Here is a 24,309-nt window from a genome sequence, read left to right on the forward strand (position 1 = left end):
CACCAAAATTAACTCAAAATGGATTAAGGACCTGAATATAAGACCTGAAACAATAAAATGTATAGAAGAAAACATAGGAACTAAACTCAAGGACCTTAGACTTAAAGAGGATTTTATGAATTTGAGCTCAAAGAAAAGGGAAGTAAAAGCAAAAATAAATTAATGAGACTACATCAAACTAAAAACCTTATGCACAGCAAAAGAAACCATCAGCAAGGTAAAGAGACAACCATCTAAATGGGAAAATATATTTGCAAGCAATGTCTCTGATAAGGGCCTAATATCCAAAATATACAAAGAACTCATACAAGTCAATAACAACAAAAAAACAAACAATCCAATCAAAAAATGGAAAGAGGATCTGAACAAACACTTCTCCCTAGAGGACATAGAAATGGCCAACAAATATTTAAAAAGATGCTCAACATCGCTAGCTATTAGGGAAATGCAAATCAAAACCACAATGAGACACCATATCACACCTGTTAGAATAGCTATAATCAACAGGACAAGGAATAACAAATGTTGTGGAGGATGCGGAGAAATAGGAACCCTCACACATTGCTGGTGGGACTGAAAATTGGTACAGCCACTATGGAAAACAGTATGGAGGTTCCTCAAAAAAACTAAGAATTAATCTACCGTATGATCCAGCAATCCCTCTATTGGGTATTTACCCCCAAAGATTTGAAAACCCATATCAGAAAAGATATTTGCATACTGATGTTCACAGCAGCATTATTCTCAGTGGCCAGGGCATGGAAGAAACCGAAGTGTCCTACGATAGATGATTGGCTAAAGAAGCTATGTTACATATATACAATGGAATATTACTCAGTCATAAGAAGAGATGAAATACTGCCATTTGTGACAACCTGGATGGACCTCGAGATAATCATGCTAAGCAAAATAAGCCACACAGAAAAAGTTGAAAATCACCTGATATCACTTATGTGTGGGATATAAAACTAAAAGCATCAAAGGAACGGGACAAACAGAGACTCATGGACATTGACAATATTCTAGTGGTTACCATAGGGTAGGGAGTAGAGAAAGCGGGGAGGTAGATGGGGTAAAGAGGGTCAACTATATGGTGACAGAAAGAAATCTAACTATGGGAGGTGAACACACAGTGTAAATATATATACATATGCCTTATTGTTAAAGTATACAGCTGAAACTTATCACCATAAAATCAATCAATCAATCAATTAATTAATTAATTTAAAAAAACTTTTCTTACTGGGTTAGGTCTATATAGTGCCTTAACTTAATTCATGTTACCATATTGGTTGCCATATGACAATAATGTAGCTGAAGATTCTGCAATCCAGAGATTTCTGTCATATTTATAAAGCTCTAGAATCCTCAGTGAAGTACATTATTGAAGACACAGGTCTTTGTAATCAAACAGGCACAGTGTATAACAAATGTATAGATCCATTATAAACTCTCACTGATTTCTATTAAATGAAGGAAAGGCGATATGAATTCATGTAAGTCAATTATTTCCTTTACTAAGGGAAAAGGGAAAAGTCCTCCAGAACCAATTTTAATGAACAATTTTGATTTATTTGTAATTGGCATATTGTTTTAAATACCTTAAGCTTCTGAATTACCTGAAAGCAATGTGCAGCTGAGAGAACTTAAGCCATCTGAAGTTTAACATGCACTAATAATGGTTCGCTCTTAGACCATTATTCACAGAAGTAGAAAAGTAAATGTCCACTGATTTTTAGGATTTCATAAATCTTGAATTGCTGGGATGTAAATTTCAAAAAAAAAAAAAAAAATTATACTTGAGAAATAATAGGCTTAGTTGCAAAGACTTGTGCTCTGATCATTCTCATAGTAAAATCTTACCTTTCTGAGGAAGGGTTTCTTCTACAGGTTTGAGGTAGATGAGACCTCCTCAAAAAATGGGTGAGACTGTGTTTCTCAGTCAATTGACCAACCACTTCTCTCTGTGACTGATTTGGTTATATAGAAATTAATTTCAAGAAAAACATCACCTGAACTTTATTTTAAATTACCTTAGAATCAATATTTGAGAATCAATCAATACTCACTGATACTCCAAAATGACATTTTCATAATCTACCTTTATGACATATGACTCAGAGAAGGTAAATGGCCTGTCAATCACAGTCTCTCTATTATTTTTAAGGAATGCCAATTTCCATTATCAAAAGCAGATAAGAAATGTTGACACCCATTTGTCATTCAAAATGGAATACTTACTTAGCTGGGGTTAATAAAAACTATCATGTGTTAGTTTATTTTTTTTATTAGTGGCATTGAAGTCACAATTCCAGGTCAGGGAAAATTCAAATGTGTTACTAATATTTTTTGGATAGGTTGGGGAGACAACTTTGTAATAATAACTTTGACTATAAAATACTTTTTTCCCCTAAAATGGAGATAAGAAGAAACCTGACATTTTTTTCTCTCATCTTTTCAAATGGTAATAAGTTTTAAAATCACTAACCTAGAGATTTTAGTGCCAATTCGAGGTCATTTTTCTTATCCCCATTTTTATGCAGTTAATCTCATCCCATCTCATAACATATAAAAAGGTCTGTAGCATGTGGAAAATATGTCATTTAATGAATGAGCAAGTTTGTGCAGCAGATCAGCACCAACAGTACATCCAGGCCTTGTTCTCACGGGTTCTGCGTAGGAAATGCTGAAAGTGCCACCTGCCACTTAGGATGTCAGACCAATAGATGGTAAGACTTGCCTCTCCCAGACCCCTCAAAATCAAAACATGACTCACATTAAACTCATCACCTCTCTTGCCAAAACAGATCTTCTTTCCCATCTCTAAATAGCACCACCATCCATTTAGTAGGCCGATCCATAAGAAACTTGCCTTTTGTTTGTAGGTCACAAATAGATGACATTTGAATTTTAACGGATCAAACTTAATAGTGGTTCAGATCAGAAACTTAGGTGGAATCCTTATCATCTCACTTCTCTTAAACTCTTAAACCAGCCAATCAGGAGGACTGTTAAATTCTATTTCTGAAGCAGATTCTGAATCCATCTCTAAGGCATCAGGCAAAGTCCAAGTCATCATGAGTCGGCCTCGGCAATTCCACTGTCCACACTGCAATCAACCAGTGTGTCCACTTTATTTTATTCATTTTTTTTCTGTTATTTTAAGCCATCCAGTCTGTGGTACTTTATTTTCTTCCCCCATTCTGATTTGCTAGTATAATAAAAAATAGGTTACAATACCCAACAGAACTTTCTAATTTGTTAAGTTCAACTTTTTGCCAATCACTTGTCTCTTTCTATCCTTTTTTAAAAAATAAAGTTGCATACAATAGAGTTGCATAAAATAGAGTTGGCATACAATGTTATATTAGTTTCAGGTGTACAACATAGTGATTAGACATTTATATAATTTACAAAGTGATTATGCTGACAAATCTAGTACCCATCTGACGCCATAGTTATTACAATATTGTTGACAATATTCCTTATGTTATAATTTACATACCCATGACTATTGTGAAATGCCAATTTGTACTTCTTAATCCCCTCCCCATCTGCATCTCCCCACCCATCCCATTTGGCCGTCCTCAAAATGTTCTATCTGTGAGTTTGTTTCTGTTTTGTTTGTTTGTTTTGTTCTTTAGATTTCACATGTAAGTGAAATCGTATGGCATTTGTCTTTCTCTGTCTTACTCCACTCAGCACAATACTCTCTAGGTGTATCCACGTTGTTGCAGATGACAAAATTTTGTTCTTTTTATGGCTGAGTAATATTCCATTGTATATAAGTACCACCTCTTCTTTATTCATTCATCTACCAATGGACACTCAGGTTGCCTCCATATCTTGGCTATTGTAAATAATACTGCAATGAACATATGGATTCACACGTCCCTTCAAAGTAGTGTTTGAGTTTGTTTGGAAAAATACAAAGAAGTAGGATTACTGGGTCCTTATAGCCTTTGTTTTAAAGTCTGCTTTGTCTGGTAATATTGCTACACAGCTTTTGCTGTTGTTTCCATTTTCATAAAGTATCTTTTCCATCCCTTTATTTTCAGTCTGTGTGTGTCTTTTGATCTGAAGTGAGTCTCCTGTCGGCAGGTATGTGAGGGTCTTGTTTTCTTATCCACTCAGCTATCTTGTCTTTTTTTAAAAAATAAATTTATTTATTTAAATTAGTTTCAAGTATACAGTATATTGGTTAGACATCTGTTCATAAAACAATCCCCCAATTGCTCCCTCCTTCCCCTGGCCCTCCACTTAGCCATCATAGTAATGCTAACTGCATTCCCTCTGCCATGCTCCCCATGCCCAATTATCAACTACTAATTTGTACTTCTTTAACCCTTCACCCCATTCTCCCAGCCTCCTAACCTCCTTCCCCTCTGTCACCAAATTGTCTACTATATTTGTGAGTCTGTTTTTGATTCGTTTGTTCTTTTTGTTCCTTAGATACCACATTTAAGTGAAATCACATGGTATCTATCTTTCTCTGTCTGACTTATTTCACTCAGCATTATAACCTCTAGGTCCGTCCATGTCATTGCAAATGGTAGGATTTCATTTTTTTTTAATGGCTGAGTAATATTCCATTGTATATATGAACCATAATCTCTTTATCCAATTGTCTGTTGATGGGCATTTAGGTTGCTTCCATATCTTGGCTATTGTAAATTGTGCTGCAGATACTTCTCCAAAGAGGAAATACAGATGGCTAACAGACATATGAAAAGATGCTCAAGGTTGCTAATCATCAGAGAAATGCAAATTAAAACCACAATGAGATATCACCTCACACCTGTCAGAATGGCTATCATCAATAAATTGAAAAACAGCAAGTGTTGTTGAAGATGCAGAGAAAAGGGAACCCTCATACATTGTTGGTGGGATTGCAAATTGGTATAGCTGCTATGGAAAATAGTATGGAGGTTCCTCAAAAATTAAAAAATAGATATACCTTTTGACCCACCAATTGCACTTCTGGGTATTTATCCAAAGAAAACCAAAACAATAATTCATAAAGATCTATGTACTCCAATATTCATGGCAGTACCCTGTCTTTTGATTGGAGCATTTAATCCATTTATATTTGAAATAATTATTGATAGATAGGTAGTTATTGCCATTTTGTTATTCATATTTTTTATCTTCGTTCCCCTTCTCCTCTTTCTCCTTCCTGAAGTTGCTCTAATATTGCTTATAATACATGTTTGGTGGTGATGAACTCCTTTAGCTTTTTCTTGTCTGGAAAGCTCTTTACCTGTCCTTCGATTCTAAATGATAGTCTTGCTGAGTAGAGTAATTTCGGTTGTGGGTCCTTGCTTTTCATCACTTTGAATATTTTGTGCCAATCCCTTCCGGCCTGCAAAGTTTCTGTTGAGAAATCAGCTGACCTTATTGGGGCTCCCTTGTAGGTAACTAGATGCTTTTCTCTTTCTGCTTTTAAGATTCTTTGTCTTTAAACTTTGGCATTTTAATTATGATGTGTCTTGGTGTGGGCCTCTTTGGGTTCATCTTGTTTAGAACTCTCTATGCTTCCTGGGCTTAAGTATATTTCTCTCACCAGGTGAGAGAAGTTTTCCATCATTATGTCTTCAAATAGGTTTTCAAATCCTTGTGCTCTCTCTTCTTCCAGTACCCCTATGATGCAAATGTTGGAATGCTTGATATGTCCAAAAGGCCTCTTAAACTATTCTTATTTTTTGGTATTGTTTTTTTCTTGTGGCTGTTCTTATTGGGTGTTTTCTGTTACCTTATCTTATAAATCGGATTTGAACCTCTGTTTTATCCAATCTACTATTGATTCCCTCTAATGTATTCTTCATTTCTCACTGGTTCTTTTTTATGTTTTCTATCTCCACTTTTATATTTTCTATCTCTTTGTTAAAGTTCTCACTGAGCTCATCTCTTCTTCTAATTTCAATGAATATCCTTATAGCCAGTGTTTTGAACTCTGCATCTAGTAGACTGTCTTCATTTTATTTAGTTCTTTTTTTCTGGAGTTCATTCTGTTCTTTCATTTGGGATATGTTTCTTTGTCTCCCCATTTTAGCTGCCTTCCTGTGATTTTGTTTTGTTGTTGTTGTTGTTTGTTTGTTTGTTTGTTTTTTATGTATTAGATAGGGCAGCTATGTCTCCTGGTTTTAGTAGAGTGGCTTTATGTAATAAGTGTTCTGTGGGGCCCAGTGGCATCGTCTCCCTGGTTACTTGAGCTGGGTGCTCCTGGTGTGTCCTTTGTATGCGTTATGTGTGCCCTCCTGTTGTAGTTGAGCCTTGGTTGCTATTTGCACATGAATGGGAGGGATTGACTCACAGCTGATTGTTCATGAGTTCTGGTCAGTAACTACAGTGGAGAAGCTGTTATCTAGGGGCCAACCCTACAAAGCAGGATTTGCTTTAGCAGGGCTCTGGTGTCTGCCCTGTCTGCCCTTTGGATGTGTTGTCCTTAGATGTGGCCCTAGGTGGTACTGTTGCATGGTCCAAAGCTGGCCTCTGGGTGTGCTGGCCCTGAGGACACGTGGCATGAATCACCAAGCCAGCCACAGATGGCTTTCACTTATGCTGGGCTTGGAGATTTCTTTAGAGGCCAAGCCACTAACCAAAGCCAGATGCTGCTAGTGCCATGCTTGGGGGTCCTCATTAAGAGGCATGGGGCACATTGAGGCCAGGTGCTGCTTGTGTGGGTTTTGTGAAAATTTGAGAGATTTTAGAAAAGCCCTCAGCATCAGCCAAGATATGCCGTTTGTATGGAAAAGCCACTGGAAGTGGCTTGGGTGGGCTCACAAGGTGGGTGGGTGCAGAGTCTCAGGGAATTACCAAGGAAGGGCAAATGGTGTTAGCCAGGTTGATGGAGACTCAGACATGGTGGCTGCCTGGCTCTGCACCCTGGAAGAGGGGAGAGTTCAACAAAGAAACAATGGATTCTACCAACACTTTTATCTGGAAGAAAGCTGCTCCTCCAGCCCTCACCCTAAAGCTAGACAATTCAGTTTCTCCCTATATGTCCCCAGCACCTTGTAAGTGGCTGCCCCAGTGCTGGAGCTTAGAGCAAATGAGTCCATCACTGAGCAAGTCCATGTGTGAGCCCCCTATAAGAGAAACACCTGGGATTCTAGTCGCCCTCATCTTGCTTAGCCACAATCTTCACAATCAAAAATAAGGGGACTTCTCTTCCCGGTACTTGAACACTGGGCTAGGGAGCCTAGTATGGGACTGTGACCCCTTACTCTTCAGGGAGTACTTTCCCAGTCGAAATATCTCTCCCAATTTTTAACCACCACATGTGGGTGTAGGACCAGCCCCTTTGGAGTTTGCACCTGGGGTAACTTCTTTTGAATATCCTTAGTGTAGGACTTCTGTTCGGCTAGACTTCAGGTGATTCTCCATGCCTGTTTTGTAGTTTAGTTTAATTTCGATATGGTCATGAGAGATATTAAGCAGAGTGTTTACCTACTTTGCCATTTTGACAGGAAATTCCCAATGTGTCCTCTTTAACACACAAATCAGATCATCCCACTTCTGTACTAGCAATCAGTCAACAGCTTCTTATTGCTCTTAACACAAGAACAGATACTCCAGCAAGGCTTATACAACAAGAAAGTTCCAGCCTGTGCTGACCTCTTCAATCCCACCTCACTCTATTCTCTATTTTTATTTTCTAAAATATGCTTCTTCCCAACTCAGAGACTTTGTACATATTATTCCATCTGTCTGGAACCTTTTTGTTTATTATTAGTGCCCAGACACTTGTCATTTAGTAATCCCTACTTCTTCTTCATGTCTTAGCATGCCTCAAGAGAACTTTCTACAATCTCTCTCAGACCAGAGTAGAACACCATATTTCATCCAAAAGACTGTTCTCCACCTCAGCATGGATCACACTTTCATGTTCAATGTCCTGCTGGACTCAAACTCCAAGGAGGTAAGATGGCTGTCTTGTTCACTGCCATATCACCATCACTTAGCCAGAATCTAGCACCTAATGGGTATCCAAAAAATGCTTGCTGAAGACACAAATCCTTCACAAACATTAAGGTTACAATTCAAAGTTGCCAGCATGGCTCAATGAAATCCTCAATATTGATATATGTTTAGCAATTTTTCTATTTAGAATTTTAAAAAATGAAATTAAAACATTCAATTAAAAAATTCTGGCGTTTTGAGCCATGCTTTTCTTGCTCAGGCCCACTTCTACATCTGGAAGTACTTTCCTTTCTAATAAAACTTTTCTTTTCTACTGTAAAAAAAAATCATAATTGAAAGACTCATCTAGAACTCTGGATCTTCTCTGAATTATCCCCTAGCACAGCTACATCTAGTAGTAGTTATTGTTATAAGAGAAATAGTAATAATCAAAGCTGATATTTATGGAGGGTCAACACTGTGCCCAGCTCATGGAGGAAACTGAGGTGTATAGAAATTGGGGGATTTTCTGAAGTTTATACAGCTAGCAATTGGTGGAGCCATAGTCACAAAAACCCATGGTCCAAAACATGCTTTGGATGCTCTCAGTCCCTCAATCTTTGGGAAAGACAACCTTTCAAACACAGGGGAACCTCTCTTTACACACTGAAGACTAAGAGCATCAACTACAGAATCCAAAAGAAATACATTTTTATCTGTAAGTAAAATGTCTCCAAATATACCCCAGTTAATTTCACCACATTGCCAGGAGCAATTCTCCCCCAGGCAACATTTTATTCAAAGCAGTTGATCCTACCGGAAGAAAGAGTCTCTGGGCAGCACAGGGTTTAAATAACTTCTTCCATTCCTGAGGGTTTCCAACAGAAAACGTGATGGGGTAGATTCTGTGCTCAAACTTCTTTGTGTATGAGTCAGGCCATTGTCGTAACTGAAAAATACGAATGGAAAGGGGAGTATGATTAGACCTCGTAAATATGGAAAACACCTAAAGCTTCTGAATGGTAAAGTGGAATTTATTCAGACAACTTATATAGAAAATCTAACTTCATCATCACTGTCAATGCTCACTAAAGGAAAGATCATTGCCAGGACTGAAAATAATATCCAGAGGTGGCAAAGGTGATAGGAAACACACATAAACACTGTGAGGAGAGTATAAATTTGAACAAACTTCCTAGGAGGCAATTTGGAAACAAAAACCTCAAAAGACAGAGATACAGGACTTTCACCAAAACCTATTTTGTAATTCAAAAAACTGGGAACAAATTATACGCCCAATAATAAGAAATTGGGAAAATTCATTATAGAAATATACAATGGACTACTGTATAGTTAGAATAAAATAGATCTATATGTGTTAATGTGGAAAAATGGTTATAATGTATAGTTACGATTTATAAAAAGCAAAGTGAAAAAAAATTTATAATATGCTTGTCTAATAGGGAAAAGCATAAGCATCTATATTTTCTATGTAGAGAAAAATCTGAACAGGTGTACATCAAAATGTTAAAAGTGGTCACCAATGGTGCTGGTGGTTTCATTTTCCAAGTTTATACTTCTGTATTCTTTAGAACTTTTACCTACCTTGCATATATTAGTTTTATAATAAGATTATTTTAATTACTAGATAATTTTTAGAGCTTTATGCTTACAGAAAAATTGAGCAGGATGTACAGAGTTCCTATATATCTCCTTACCTTCCTCTCCTCTTCCCAGTTTCCCCTATTTTTAACATCTTGCATTAGTATGTTATATTTGTTACAATTGATGAACCATTGTTGATACATTATTAAGTAAAGTCCATAGTTTACATTAGAGTTTATTCTTTGTGTTGTACAATTTTGTGCATTTTGACAAATTCATGATGTCTTATTATTAAAATATCATAGAGAATAGTTTCACTACCCTAAAAATCCCCTCTGTTACATTTATTCATTCATCCATCCCCCTCCCCACTGAACTCCTGGCAACCACTGATCTTTTTACTGTCACTTAGTATTGCCTTTGTCAGAATGTTATATAGGTGGAATCATATAGTATATGGCTTTTACAGATTGGCTTCTTTTACTTAGCTTGTTTATTTTATCACTGACTAATAGTCTATTGTATGAATATATCAATTTATTCCATTGTGTGTATATATCAGTTTATCCATTTACCTATTGAAGGACATCTTGGTTGCTTCCAGTTTTAGTTGATTCCAAATAAACCTGCTATAAACTATCATGTGCAAGTTTTTGTGTGGACATTTTTTTTCAATTCATTTGGGTAAATAACAAAGAGTGGAATTGTTGGATTGTATAGTCAGTCTACATTCAGTTGTTTTTAAATTTTTAATTTTATTTATTTTATTTAGTTTCAAGTATGTAGTACATTGGTTAGACATCTATATAGTTCATAAAACGATCCCCCCAACTGCTCCCTCTCTCCACTGACCCTCCACCTAGCCAAAATATTAATGCTAATTGCATTCTCTATGCCATGCTCCCCATCCTTGTGACCATCCATCAGCTATTAATTTGTACTTCTTTAACCCTTTACCCAATTCGCCCAGTCCCCCAACCCTCCTTCCCCTTTGTTCATCACTAAATTTTCCATTATATTTGTGAGTCTGTTTTTGATTAGTTTGTTCTTTTTATTCCTTAGATTCTGCATATAAGTGAAATCATATAGTGTTTATCTTTCTCTGTCTGACTTAAATACCTTCTAGGTCCATCAAAGCAATATCCTTTTCTATTTAGTCTGTGCATCTTTTAATCTGAAGTGAGTCTCTTATCAGCAGCATAGGTAGGGGTCTTGTTTTCCTATCATTTTAGCCACTTTATCTTTTGGTTAGAGCCCTTAATTCTTTCCATTTAAGGTACTTATTGATAGGATGTAATTGTTACCACTCTTTATTCCTATTTTTGATAGATGTTTTTACTTCTTAAAGAAGCCCCTCCAAAATTTCCTGTAATACTGGCTTGGTGTTGATAAATTCCTTTAGTTTATTTTTGTTTAGGAAGCTCTTTATCTGTCCTTCAACTCTAAATGATAGCTTTGCTAGATAAAGTATTCTTGGTTGTAGATCCTGGGTCTTCATCATGTTAAATATTTGTGCCAAGCCCTTCTGACCTGCATAGTTTCTTTTGAAAAATCAGCTGCCAGTCTATAGGTAACTATCTGTTTTTCTCTTGCTGCTTTTAATAGTCTTTCTTTGTATTCAAACTTTGGCATTTTAATTACAATGTGTCTTGGTGTGGGCTTCTTTGGATCCTTGGTTTTGGGGATTCTCTGAGCTACCTGGGGTTTTATGTCCATTTCCTTCACCAAGTTAGGGAAGTTTTCCATCATTATTTCTTCAAACAGCTGTTTGACATCTTGATTTTCTTCAGTTATGCTGATCACCTGGATATTTGGACCCTTAATAGTGTCCCATATTCTCCTTAAATTATTTTTATAGTCTTGGCATCTTATCTCTTGCCATTCTGATTCTGTGTCCTTGGCTTTCCCATCCTCTAGATAGGGCATTTGATCATTTTCTTTATTCACTTTGTTTATTCCTTTGTTTACTCCATTTAATATACTTTTCATCTCAGATAATGTGTTCTTCATTTCAGACTAGTTCCTTTTTATAATTTCCATTTCCATTTTTATGGGTTTTTTTTTATTTCTTTGTTGATTTTATCTACACTTCTCAAAAGTTCATTGAGCATCTTTATAACCAGTGTTTTGAACTGTGTATCTGTTAGATTACTTGACTCCATTATATCTGGATCTCTGTTCTGTTCTCTCATATAGTTTCTGTCTTCCCATTTTGGCTGTCTTTCCGTGTCTGTTTCTATGTACTAAGCAAAGCTCCTAAGTCTCTCAATCTTAATAGTGCGGATTTGTGTAGTAGGTGTCCAGTGGCACAGTCCTGAGAGGGGTTCAGCTCAGGCCAAATTTGATCCAAGCTTCTGTTCCTCTAGGGCCACCTGTTAAGATTTAACAAGCAATCCACAGATGCTGTGCTTATAGTTGCTTCAAAAGGCCACACCAGAAACCGAGACCAGTTGCCACCAGTGTGAGTTTTGGTGCTTCTCACCAAGGAGCACCTGACTCACTGAGGATGTACCCGAATGTGGCTTCGGTGTGGCCGCGAGATGGGGGAGGCAGGGTTTCAATGTACATATGTTGTTTATATTGTCACAAAATTTTTTGAAAAAATATATTATTGGGAATACTTTAAATTTACAATTTTGAGATCGATATTTGGGAGAGAAATCTCAAAATGAGAAAGAGTAAGAGTGATAGAGTATTGGACAACTCACTTATGAAGGACACTGACCAATCAGAACCCACATCAGTACAAATGCATGAACACATCAGAACTGATACTAGGCATAAACATTTAGTGTAACAGTAACACCAATCAGAATAGCCAGTACAATTATGCCCCGCACAACAGCCCAAAATCAGCTCTGAAGGGAGAACAGGAAGGTCCCAGCTCTAATGGTTTCCTTGACTCTTTAACCTTTACCATCCTATCTTCTAGAAGGGTTTATTTATCTTTGTCAATCTTTGTCTTTTAACTGGAATGTTCAGTCCATTTACATTTTTTACTATGCATATATACAAATAGTATATTGATTGTAGCCACTGGAAGATTCCGTTGACATTTCTTCCCATGGCAGAGCTACACACACACACGTGGGGGGGAGGGTGGAGTGAGTGACTGCATGAGGATGTTGCTGCCTTACTGCCTCCACCTATCACCAGAATAGATTGATGGCCATCTCCACTTCTGTGTCCCACTATTTCCTGATACTGAGTATGGGGCAGGAGCACATATTAGACAAACCTTAATCACATGTCTGATTCTGAGCTGCCTAGACAGTCTAGTAAATTAACCAACCAGCTAAAACTTTAAAATACTAAAGACCTACAGTGTAGGTGGTAAATATCATCAGAAATATTGTACTTAGGCAGCTTTAAAAGATTCCATTTAAATAGAACTTGTCCACAACACAACTTTTAGACAAATCATGATGGCAATTAACATTTTGTTTTGTTTTTACCCTGAGGTATGTGACTCTGCACTTCCTGGGAAGTTATCACAAGAAACTCTGGATATTCCCCCAACTGCTGCTGGTTGGTTTCTTCGGGCTAACACAGTGCCCAAATGTTCCAAAGAATCTTTGAGGAATGAGACAATATTAGATTATCTGATTCAGCCTCACAATTGCACTCTGAAAGAAGCAGATCAAGAATCATTTGCCTCTTTTTATATCTACTATAAGTTTTTTGCTTACACTTTGATACAGATGAAAAAATTGGGGCTGTGACTTATGTAAGTGCCAATATTTTAAATCTAAAATGGCACCATAATTCCAGTATGTAAAAGAAGGGGGTGACACCATAGTCCCTGCCTAGCTTTTAACAACCTATTATAATTTCTTTTCTTAGTTGAGCTTCACTGATCTAACAAAGACTTGAGTAAAAATGAGCCATCAAAGGAGTAAAGTCATCAGGGCAATTCAAAACATAGCACAATTTCACAAGTAGCTATAATGATTTCCCCCATGCAATTTAGTACCTAATTTATAATGTTCCAGTAACTATGGCTCACAACAAATTACCTTAAAACTTACTAGTATAAAACAACCATTTATTATGCTCACAGATTCCGTGGATCAGGAGTTTGGACAAGGCCCAGAAGGGACAGCTTGACTCTGTTCCACAATGTCTGGGACTTTAGCTAGAAGCCTCGAAGGCTGGGGGCTGGAATCATCTGAAAGCTCATTCACTCACATGTCTGGTGGGTGAGGGTAGTTATTGGCTGGGGACCTAAAGGGGACCTTCCCTTTATCTTTTTTGTTAAACTCCAAGTCTACAGTTTCCTCTCTGTGTGGATCTCTGTGTGCGGTCTCTCCATACAGACTAGTTTGGGCTTCATCATAGCATGGTGTCCAGTTTCCAGGGGCAGGAATCCCAAGAAAGAACCAGGCAGAATCTGTATGATCTAGCCTCATGCCGCAAACATTACATTCGTAATACACTATCTTACACATACATACATACCATGTATGTATATGTATATGTATTAAGTATTGCCTTAAAACAAATTACCCTAAAAGTTCGTAGCTTAAGACCAAAAACATTTATTTTCTTATATAGTTTCTTAGGGTCAGGAATCTATGAGCTGGGTTGTCCTGGCTCAGGGCTTCTCATGAGGTCTCAGCTCAACTGTTAGCTGGGGTGATAGATATTTGAGGGCTAGATAGGGCTGAAGGCTATGTCTCCAAGTTCACTCATATGAGTGTTGGTAAGAGGCCTTCATTCCTTAACACATAGTATTCTCCAAGGGCTTCTCTGACATGGCTTGCCTCAGAGCAAGTGATCCAAAAGAGAGAATGTGAACAAGATGTAAGATGCAGTGCCTTTTTTTAACCTAATTCTGAAGTGATATATCATCACTTCTTCCCTATGCTATTGATCACACAGACCAACTCTGGGACAGTGTAAGAGGGAAGTACACAAGGGCATGAATAACAAGAGGTGGAACCACTGGGAGCCTCTTTGGAAAATACAATCTGCCACACATGTATGGTTATATGCACATATCTTTCCTTCCCCTTATCTTTTTTGTTAAAGTCCAAGTCTCTATTTTTCTTCTGCACCATCTTCATGCCCCAGCTTCTAGCATGTAGTAGGCACTCAATAAGTACTTGTCAAATGGATATTATACAAGACATTCTTAACGTTTGCCTATAACCAGTTTCCTCCTTTCCCACACACAAAGTACTTCTTAGCCCCCTTGGAGTTGGGTGGGCCTTGTGAATACTTCTGGACAATTCAATGTGAGCAAAAAAGACTTGTGTCATTGCCAAGCTGAGGGAATAAAAAGCACAATCATGATCTGCTAGTCTCTGTCTTTCCTGTAGTGGCATTCCAAGAACTACAGAGGCTCCATAGTTCCAGCAGATGTGCCTATAAGCATGAATAGTCTGTCAACTTTGGTACCATGCCTAAGTGGTTGTGTGGGTAGAGACCCTGCTACTTGTGTAAGACAGGCAGCAGGCATATGAAAAGTCTCTGAGCTTTTTGGGAGTTGTTATATCAGCCTGAGCTGATTATAGATGTATCATCTCTTTTATTAATCCTGCTAGCCCCCAAGTTGAACATGGGGAAATTGAAACTCAAAAAAGCCACAAGACTTGTTGAGATTATCCAGCAAGTAAATAGTGGATCTCAGTTTTCTGTCTCCTAGTTCAGGTGGTAGTAAAGTATGGTGGTTAAGTTTATGAAGGTTTGAGTCACCTTAACTGACACCTGATGAGCAAAACACTAAAACTCACTAAGCCTCAGTGATGTCAGTTTGTAAAATAGGGACATGATTGTTATCTTTTCCAAAGGGTTGTTGTGAAGATTAAATAGGAGTAAATTATAAATTATAAACCCTTCATCATTTCCCTGTACCGCAGCTTCAGAGCAGCTATGTGCATTTAAATCTTTTTCTTTTCTCCTTACCCTGACTCAGATCATTTTCAAGACATTTTGCAATCAATTTCAAAACCCCAAGACTATTTGTTTCCCTGGCTTCTCTTGGTAAAGATGTCAAGGTGATTATTTTTCTTTAGAAAATGTAACACATTTTCTAGCTTTCTGTTAGTAGCCTTTCTCTGCCCAACATGCTTCTTTGGCATTTCTCATTTGTGCCGCTAGCCTGGTAGCAGGATGCAGCACTGTTGACTCAAGTCGGTAGATACAAAACAAAACAGGTTCTTGTTCTGCCATTACTTAAGAACTTACTGCAAGAGAAGATTTTCAAGGAAAACAAAGCTTGGTCTGCAAAGTAACATATTTACCTAGTCCATCCTAATTATAGATGGGGAAAAGAGGCATTTCCAAAGCTTTCCTCCTGTATTGTTCCTATATTTGTTCCTCAATATAGGAACAGTTAAATAAATGATGACCCAGGTACATAATAAGATATTATGTAGTCACCAAAAAGGATAAGGTAAGAATGTATGAATCCTGACTTGGAATGATGCCGACGATATGGTTTCAAGTTAGGAAAGGCAAATTACAGAATAACACATAGAGAATAATCTGAATTTTGTAAAAGAAATATATTTTAAGCTCAGTACACCTATATATAGTCATGTATTATGTATATGCCTATATGTATACAGATATACATATATATATACACATATATACACTCTGACGCAGATAAACACACACACCTATATATGGAAAAATACAAAAGAATCACTCAAAATTGTTAATTCTAATAGTTCCTTGGGTAAGACTGAAGGGTAGCAAGGACTGCCACCTTTTAGTTTTAACATCTATATTGTTTGAATTTATTTTAACGAACATGTATTACATCATTCACAAAACGTATATAAACAGATAAAAATAAGCTACCTATCCCCCAAGTGAGAACAATGTTGATAATACCAAGAGGGATTAAGTTCTGGGTCAAGTACTTTAAGTAAATCATCTCATTTAATCCTCATAATACCTCTATAAGATAGACGTAATTATCTCTATATTAGAGATGAGAACACTAAGGCTCAGAGTTAAGGTTTCACAGTCACACAGTTGAGTATACAGCAAAATACATTAGTGAATAGGATATGCATTTCCCAAAATACAGTCTGGTTGTACTTAGTAAATATTAGACCGTGATTTCTGCAAATTCACCTGCTTATCAAACTCGGGCTTCAGAGATTCTTCTGTGAAAATGTGAAATTGCATCTTCCTGTGGCTAAAAAGCACGGCTGATTTAAGCATGACCAGCGTCTCCTCCAATCGATTGCCACAGGCCACCACAGCAAGGTGGATCCAGAGTTTAGGTGGCAGCACAGCATGGAAACTCCTGGGTTCTCCAGGCCTCCTAGAAAGAAGAAAAAGGAAGGAAAAAGTTAAAGCTATTACTAAACTCATAAAAAAAAAAAAAGCAGCTAGTAAATGGTTGGAACATTTGAAAACATGAATAGGCACAATCTGTTATATTTTATAAAGTGATAAGCATTTTGACAATTCTTCCTTCTTAGAAAAAATACCATTTATTCCAATATTTTGCCTGGCAGTAGCAGGATGAGTCACTGTTTGGACTGCTATAGGTGTCTGAGACTTTTTTTTGCCAGCATTCAGCTGTCTAGTGCCTGCTGGCTGCCTAATGGCCCATGTTTGGAAATAGCATTGCTAAACTTTGACAGCTGACATAAGGACTGTGGAGCTCCCACTTGCATAGGCCATGGAAATTATATTTAATGCAACTTGAACAAGAGGAGGGTGGGTTATTGCTTTCCCATGTGAAATGAGCAACATGATATTCCCATCATCTGGATGGGTTTAGGTTGTGATGAAATGCATGACCACTGAACCAAAGGAAAATCATACAAGTCTGGGACATGAGCAAAGAAACCACACATGTGCCTCCATTACATCTTAGGAAAGTCTTAAAGAAACAGGTGTTAATCTTAACCGTCTCACTTAAGGTTGCTGAGATAGTAGGTGTGAAGTTTAGCTTACAGTATGAAACTGATATTAATGAGAAACAGGCAGGAGAGGGGGCAGGTTAAGCTGAAAATTACCAAGGTATCAAATAGCGAATCAACAGCTGAGAGGCAACTAGGATCCAAGAATCTAGAATCATCATCCAGCTATTTCCTCATAATAAAAGATTTGTTCCAGACAAGGAGATGTAGCCAAGCCTCAAACACACCACTGAGAAACATTTGCAGGCAAGCTGGAAGAAGTTGGCTTGGAAAAGGTGCCCTGAGACAAATGAAACTAATTTACTTGTACAAAAGATTCAGAGACCAGGGGAACTTGGACGTCAAATGCTACCTGCCTTCCAAAAACTTTGAGTACAATCAACATACTGCTCCATTATTCACTGCTTTGCTGAATAATGGCAGCCTTGCTCCAGATTTGTTTTGCCAGGAAGAAATTTGAAGATATGGGTGGAGCACTTTGGGTAGTTCTCCAATTTGATTACTTAGGAGAGTGCTTACTAGAAGCACAGCCTCCTGGCTCAGCTAAGCCCAGATGCAGAGTTACCAGATTCTACTTATTTCAGGGATCACAGGAAAGACAGTAGAGATGTCCTAAGTATCTCCCTAAATTGTCCATTCTCTTCATCCTCCTTTTGCTATGTGACAAAGCCATCATCTTCCCTCACCTTGATAAGTGTGATAGGCCCCCTTTAAGTGAAAAAGATGAGTACAGTACCATAAGATACTTTGAGATAAAAAAGAGGCTATGTTCACATAACTTTTAATACAGTATGTTTTTATAATTGTTGTATTTCATTATTGTTGTTAATCTCTTACTGTGCTGAATTTATAAATTAAACTTTATCATAGGTATATATGTATAGGAAAAAATATAATATATACAGTAGTTCCCTTTTATTCATGATAGGTACATTCTAAGACCCACAGTGGATACCCAAAACCTTGAATAGTACTGAACCCTATATATACTAAGTTTTTTCCTATATATGCATGCCTTTTCACTTAGAAGAATCACTTTATAGTTCCTCCTTGGCATATCCAAATTGCCAGCATCACTACTCTTACATTTTGGAGCCATTATTGAGTAAAATAGAGGTTTCTTGAACACAAGTACTTCGATACCCCTACAACCAATCTGATAACTAAGATGGCTACTAAGTGGCTAATGGGTGTGTAACGTATACAGTGTGGATATGTTGGAAAAAAGGATGATTCGCATCCTGAGCAGAACTGAGTGGGATAGCAGGAGAGTTCATCATGCTACTCAGAATGGCTTGTAATTTAAAACTTATGAACTGTTTACTTTTGGAATTTTCCATTTAATATTTTCAGACCTTGGTTGACTGTAGTTAACTGAAACCAGAGATAAGGGGGGACTATTGCAGTGAATGAAATAGACCAAGATGCCTGCCTTTACAGAAGTTACATTCTACAGGTGGTAGGGGAAAGACAAAGAAAGAAATAACAGTTGAAGAAAATAGTAACTAAGTAACTTACATAGAAAGTTATCCAGTGATAAGCACTATAAAGGAAATATATAGTTGAGCAGGAAGAGATACAGAAGAGGCTGCTGGATTGATACATATATAGTGCAAAACAGCAAGAGGCCTAAGAAGGTAAGATCTGCAGAGGGAATTAAGGATGCTGTAGAATGTAGAGGCTGGACATGCCTCTTCTAGTGACCACACCAAAATTATAACAAAACTACAGAGCAACCAGTATGCAGAGTCGCCAGAGGTCTGGCTGAACAGAAGCCCTACAACTAGGTCACCTTAAAATGGTAGGAATGAAGACACGAAATGGCCCAGTCCCACAACCGCATGTGGTGATCAAGAACCAAGAGGGCTATCTTGGCTGCAGAGCCCCATCTCCCACCTGAGGTGAGAGGGGTCACAGCCGAACACTGGGCTCCCCAGCCCAGGGTTCCAGTGCCGGGAAGAGAAGACCCCACAATCTCTGGCTGTGAAAACCAGCAGAGGTTGTGGCTGAGATAGAGGGCTGTGGGAAGCAGAGACCTTCCTCTTAAAGGGTCCACACCTGATCTTTTTCACCTACAGACTTGCTTGCTCTGAGCTCTAGCACTGAGGCAGCTGCTCGAGGGGTGCCAGGGACATATAAGGAGACACTTAGCTATCGGGCGTTCGGGCGAGGGCTAGAAGGGTGGCTGACTCTGCACAGAGGTGCAGGCAGAAGCCACTGTTCTTTTGTTGAGCCCTCCCTGCTCCCAGCCTGCAGACACAGGCACCATAAACCTGGATAACCCAGGTCACTCCACCCAGGGGATTCCCTGAGACTCCACCTCTCCAAACTTGAGGGCCCACCCAAGCCTCCTCCAGTGATTTATTCCATACAAATGGGCTGTCTCAGCTACTTTTATGAACTTTCATAAAATCTCTCAAAGGCTCACAAAACCCATAGAAGCAGCATCTGGCCTCGGCATACCCTGTACCTCTTGCTGAGCAGCCCCCAAGCCCTGCATCAGTGAGAGCCAGCCCTGCTTATTGACTTGCCTCCCCGAGGCACCTGTAAGCTCAGCACAGGTGGCAGCCATATGTGGATTGCTTGGTGACGCTTACCAGGTGGCCCCAGAGGTGCATAGGCTGAGGCTGAATGTGGCCTGCAGCTGGAACCCTCCCAGGTCTGTGCCAAGGGGCCCCACAGCACACATACTACATAAAGCCACTCTACTAAGACTTGGAGACTTAGGAGCCCTACATAATACATAGAGATAGATACAGAAAGGCAGTCAAAATGGGGAGACAAAAAATCATGTCTCATGTGAAAGAACAGAACAAAGCTCCAGAAAAAGAATTCACCAAAATAGAGAAGCAATATACCAGATACAGAGTTCGAAACACTGGTTATTAGGATGCTCAAGGAACTCAGGGGAAGAGCAGACGAATTCAGTGAAAACTTTAACAAGGAGATAAAAAGCATAAAAATGGAGATGGAAAACATAATAGAAAGCCAATCAGAAATGAAGAATATAATATCCAAGATGAAGAGTACATCAGAGAGAATCAACTGAGTGGATGAAATGGAGGATGGAATTAGTGACATAAAGGATGGGCTAGCAGAGGACACTCAGAACGGCAACAAGAAAAAAAGAATACAAAAAAAATGAAGATAGTTTAAGAAGCCTCTTTCTCCTGGGCAGAAGTGCCGGTGGTATCCATTTTTTCTCTGTTGAGCCCTCCCGACTCCCAGTGTGCAGATGCAGTGCTGCCATAGCTGAAAGGTCATCAGACTGAATAACAAAGGTTACTCCACCCAGAGGATTCCCTGAAACTCGGCCTCCCCCAACTCGAGGGCCCACCCAAGCCACATCCAGATGTGTCCTCGGTGAGTCAGGTGCTCCTTGCTGAGAAGCGCCAAGACTTACACTGGTGACAGCTGGCCTTGGTTTCTTGTGTGGTTTCATGAGGCAACTATAAGCACAGCATGTGTGGATTGCTTGCTGAATCTTAACATGTGGCCTTGGAGGGACACAGGCTGGGGCTAAACTTGGCCTGCAGCTGAACCTCTCTCAGGACTATGCCACTGGACACCTGCTACACAAAGCTAAACTAATAAGACCAGGAGACTTAGGAGCTTTGTGCTTAACATAGAAACAGACATAGAAAGTCAGCCAAAATGGGAAGACAAAGAAGCAGAAACCACATGAGAGAATAGAACAGAGATCCAGGAATAGAGGAGTCAAGCAATCTAACAGATGCAGAGTTCAAAACACTGGTTATAAAGGTGCTCGGTAAACTTAGGGGAAGTGTAGATGAATTCAGTGAGAACTTTAACAGATAAAAAAGGCAACCAGTCAGAAATGAAGAACACATTATCAGAGATGAAGAGTATATTAGAAGGAATCAACACAGTGGATAAAGAAGAGGATCAAACTACTGATATAGAGGATGGGGAAGCCAAGGTCACTCATTCAGAATGGCAAGAAAAAAGAAGCCAAGACTATAACAATAACTTAAGGAGCCTATGGGACACTATTAAATGTAAAAATATCTGTGTCATAGAGGTACCTGAAGGAAAATAAGAAGTTGAAGAGCTATTTAAAGAAATAATGATGGAAAATTTCCCTCACATGGTGAAGGAAATAGACATAAAACCCCAGGAAGCTCAGAGAGTCCAAAGAAAGAGGAGCTCAAAGAGGTCCACACCAAGACACATCACAATTAAAATGCCAAAGGTTAAATACAAAGAAAGAATATTGAAAGCAGCAAGAGAAAAACAGATAGTTATCTATAGGAGAACACCCATAAGACTGGCAGCTGATTTCTCAAAAGAAATTACGCAAGACAGAAGGGCTTGGCACAAAATATTTGATGTGATGAAAATCCAGGATCTACAACCAAGAATACCTTATCCAGCAAAGCTATTTTTTAGAGATGAAGGACAGATAAAGAGCTTCCTAGACAAAAATGAGCTAAAAGAACTAATCACCACCAAGCCAGTATTACAGGAATTGTTGGAGGGACTCCTTTAAGAAGAAAAAAACATGAATCAAACATGAATAAAGAATGGTAATGACTACATTCTTATCAACAAGTACCTCAAATGGAAAAGAATTAAGTACTCTAACCAAAAGACAAGGTGGCTGAATGGATAAGAAAACAAGGCCCCTACATATGCTGCAGACAAGAGATCACTTCAGATTAAAGGACACACACAGACTAAAAAGAAGGGGACAGAAAAAGATATTGCCTTGATAGAATTAGAGGGTATTGCGTTGAATAAAATGGGTCAGATAGAGAAAGGCAAATATCGCATGATTTCACATACATGTGAAATCTAAAGAACAAAGTAAACAACAACAACAAAAGCAGAAATAAACTCATACATACAGAGGGAAAAAAAGCCTCTGGGACAACATCAATCATAACAACACTTGTACCATAGAGCTAGCAGAAGGAGAAGAAAGAGAACAAGGAATTGAAAATCTATTCGAAGAAAAAATGATGGAAAACTTCCCTAACCTAGTTTGGAAATAGATAAACAACCCCAAGAAGTTCAGGAAATCCCAAGCAAGATGAACCCAAAGAGGCCCACACCAAGACACATCAGAATTAAAATACCAAAGGTTAAATTCAAAGAGAGAATCTCAAAAGCACCAAGAGAAAAACAATTAGTCACATACAAGGGAACGCCCATAAGACTGTCAGTTTATTTCTTAACTGAAACTTTACAGGACAGAAAAAATTGGCAGGAAATATGAAAACCCAGGATCTACAACCAAGATTACTTTACCCATCTATGTTATCATTTAGAATCAAAGGGCAGATCAAGAGCTTTCCAAACAAGAAAAAGCTAAAGGAGTTCATCACCAAGCCAGTATTACATGAAATATTGGAGAGGCTTCTTTAAGAAGAAAAATATATGTATCAAAAGCCTAAATAAAAAATGGCAATAACTACATATCTATCAACAAGTACTTCAAATGAAAAAGAATTAAATGCTCCAATCAAAAGATAGGGTGGCTGAATGGATAAGAAAACAAGACCCTTACATATGCTGCCTACAAGAAACTCACTTCAGATTGAAAGATACACACAGACTAAAAGTAAGGGGATGGAAAAAGATATTTCATGATGGACCTAGAGGGTAGTGTGCTGAATAGAGTAAATCAGATAGAGGGTGACAAATGCCATATAATTGTACATATATGTGGAATCTAAATAAGAAAATAAACAAACCAAAAAGCAGAAACAAACTCATAGATAGAGAATATTCTGAGGGTTACCAGATGAGAAGGGCCAATGAAAAGAAGGAAGGGATTAAGGAGTACAAGTTGGTAGTTACAAAATAGTCATAGAGAAAGTATTATAGCATAAGGAATATAGTCAGTAATATTGTAACAACTATGTAGTGTCAGAAGGGCACCAGATTTATTGGGGTGATCACTTTGTGAGTTATATAGATGTCTAATCACTATGTTGTACACCTCAAACTAATATAGTATTGTATGGCAACTATAACTGAAATATAAAAAATTATTAATAAAAAAGTTAAGCAAATGAATTTAATTGTATATCAAGTTGGAGTTATCAACTTGAACAGAAAAGAATTTTTTAAATGACTTTAAAATTTAAAAATGTAATGTAGAATTCTTAGTGGGATATGTCTTAAGGAAAAAAGAACTACAAATACATCATATTATTAGTAACAATCTTGGTATTGTTATTTTAGAACTGTTAAAAACAAATCAACAGGCCCAATATGGACTTATCACATATGCTAAGCTCATGTCACCAAATCAAGACTTAATTTCAGTTTCAGCTATCCTAGAAATGGAATCTTAAACTAAGCAACCAGGAATCCTGGTCAGTACTAAGTAATAATCTGCCTGGGAGACCCCTATCATCCCCTAAAGCAGCGGTCCTCAACCTTTTTGACAACAGGGACTAGTGCTCCTATGAAAACCTAATGCTTGATGATCTAAGGTGGAGCTGAGGCCATGATGCTAGCACTGAGGAGTGGCTGCAAATACAGATGACGCTTCACTTGCTTGCCCACCATTTACCTCCTGCTGTGTGGCATGGTTCCTAATAGGCCACCAGCCAGTACCTGTCCATAGCCCAGGGGTTGGGGACCCCTGCCCTAAAGGAAAGTGACCTTGCCACAACCATCCCACTTTTTTTGCCTAGTATAACTTCCTTGTTCCAGCTCCCTTCTGCCTATAAAAGTATTTCATTTCCTTAGAGTTACTTTCTATTGGAAGCTGCCTGATTCATGAATCATTGAATAAGGCCGATAAGATCTTTAAAATGTAAAAAGAAAGGGAGAGAAAGGAAGGAAGGGAGGGAGGGAGGGAGAGAGGGAGGGAGAGAGGAAGGGAGAAAGGAAGGAAGGAAGGAAGGAAGGAAGGAAGGAAGGAAGGAAGGAAGGAAGG

At 38.3% G+C, this 24,309-nt stretch overlaps 1 protein-coding gene across 1 annotated transcript in view; it reads right to left on the reverse strand.

Moving 5' to 3' along the window:
* Nucleotides 1-24,309, reverse strand: part of GXYLT2 (glucoside xylosyltransferase 2) — a 101,634-nt gene that overhangs the window by 47,210 nt on the left and 30,115 nt on the right. Inside the window, exons 2-3 of the mRNA XM_006917469.3 lie at nt 16,597-16,789; nt 8,720-8,851 (exon numbers count right to left, since the gene is read on the reverse strand). Coding sequence (XP_006917531.1) covers nt 8,720-8,851; nt 16,597-16,686 — 222 coding nt within the window. The 5' untranslated portion in view covers nt 16,687-16,789. The remainder of the gene's footprint in view (nt 1-8,719; nt 8,852-16,596; nt 16,790-24,309) is intronic.

The sequence above is a fragment of the Pteropus alecto genome, unplaced genomic scaffold (assembly GCF_000325575.1).
Source record: "Pteropus alecto unplaced genomic scaffold, ASM32557v1 scaffold75, whole genome shotgun sequence".
Lineage (NCBI taxonomy): Eukaryota > Metazoa > Chordata > Mammalia > Chiroptera > Pteropodidae > Pteropus > Pteropus alecto.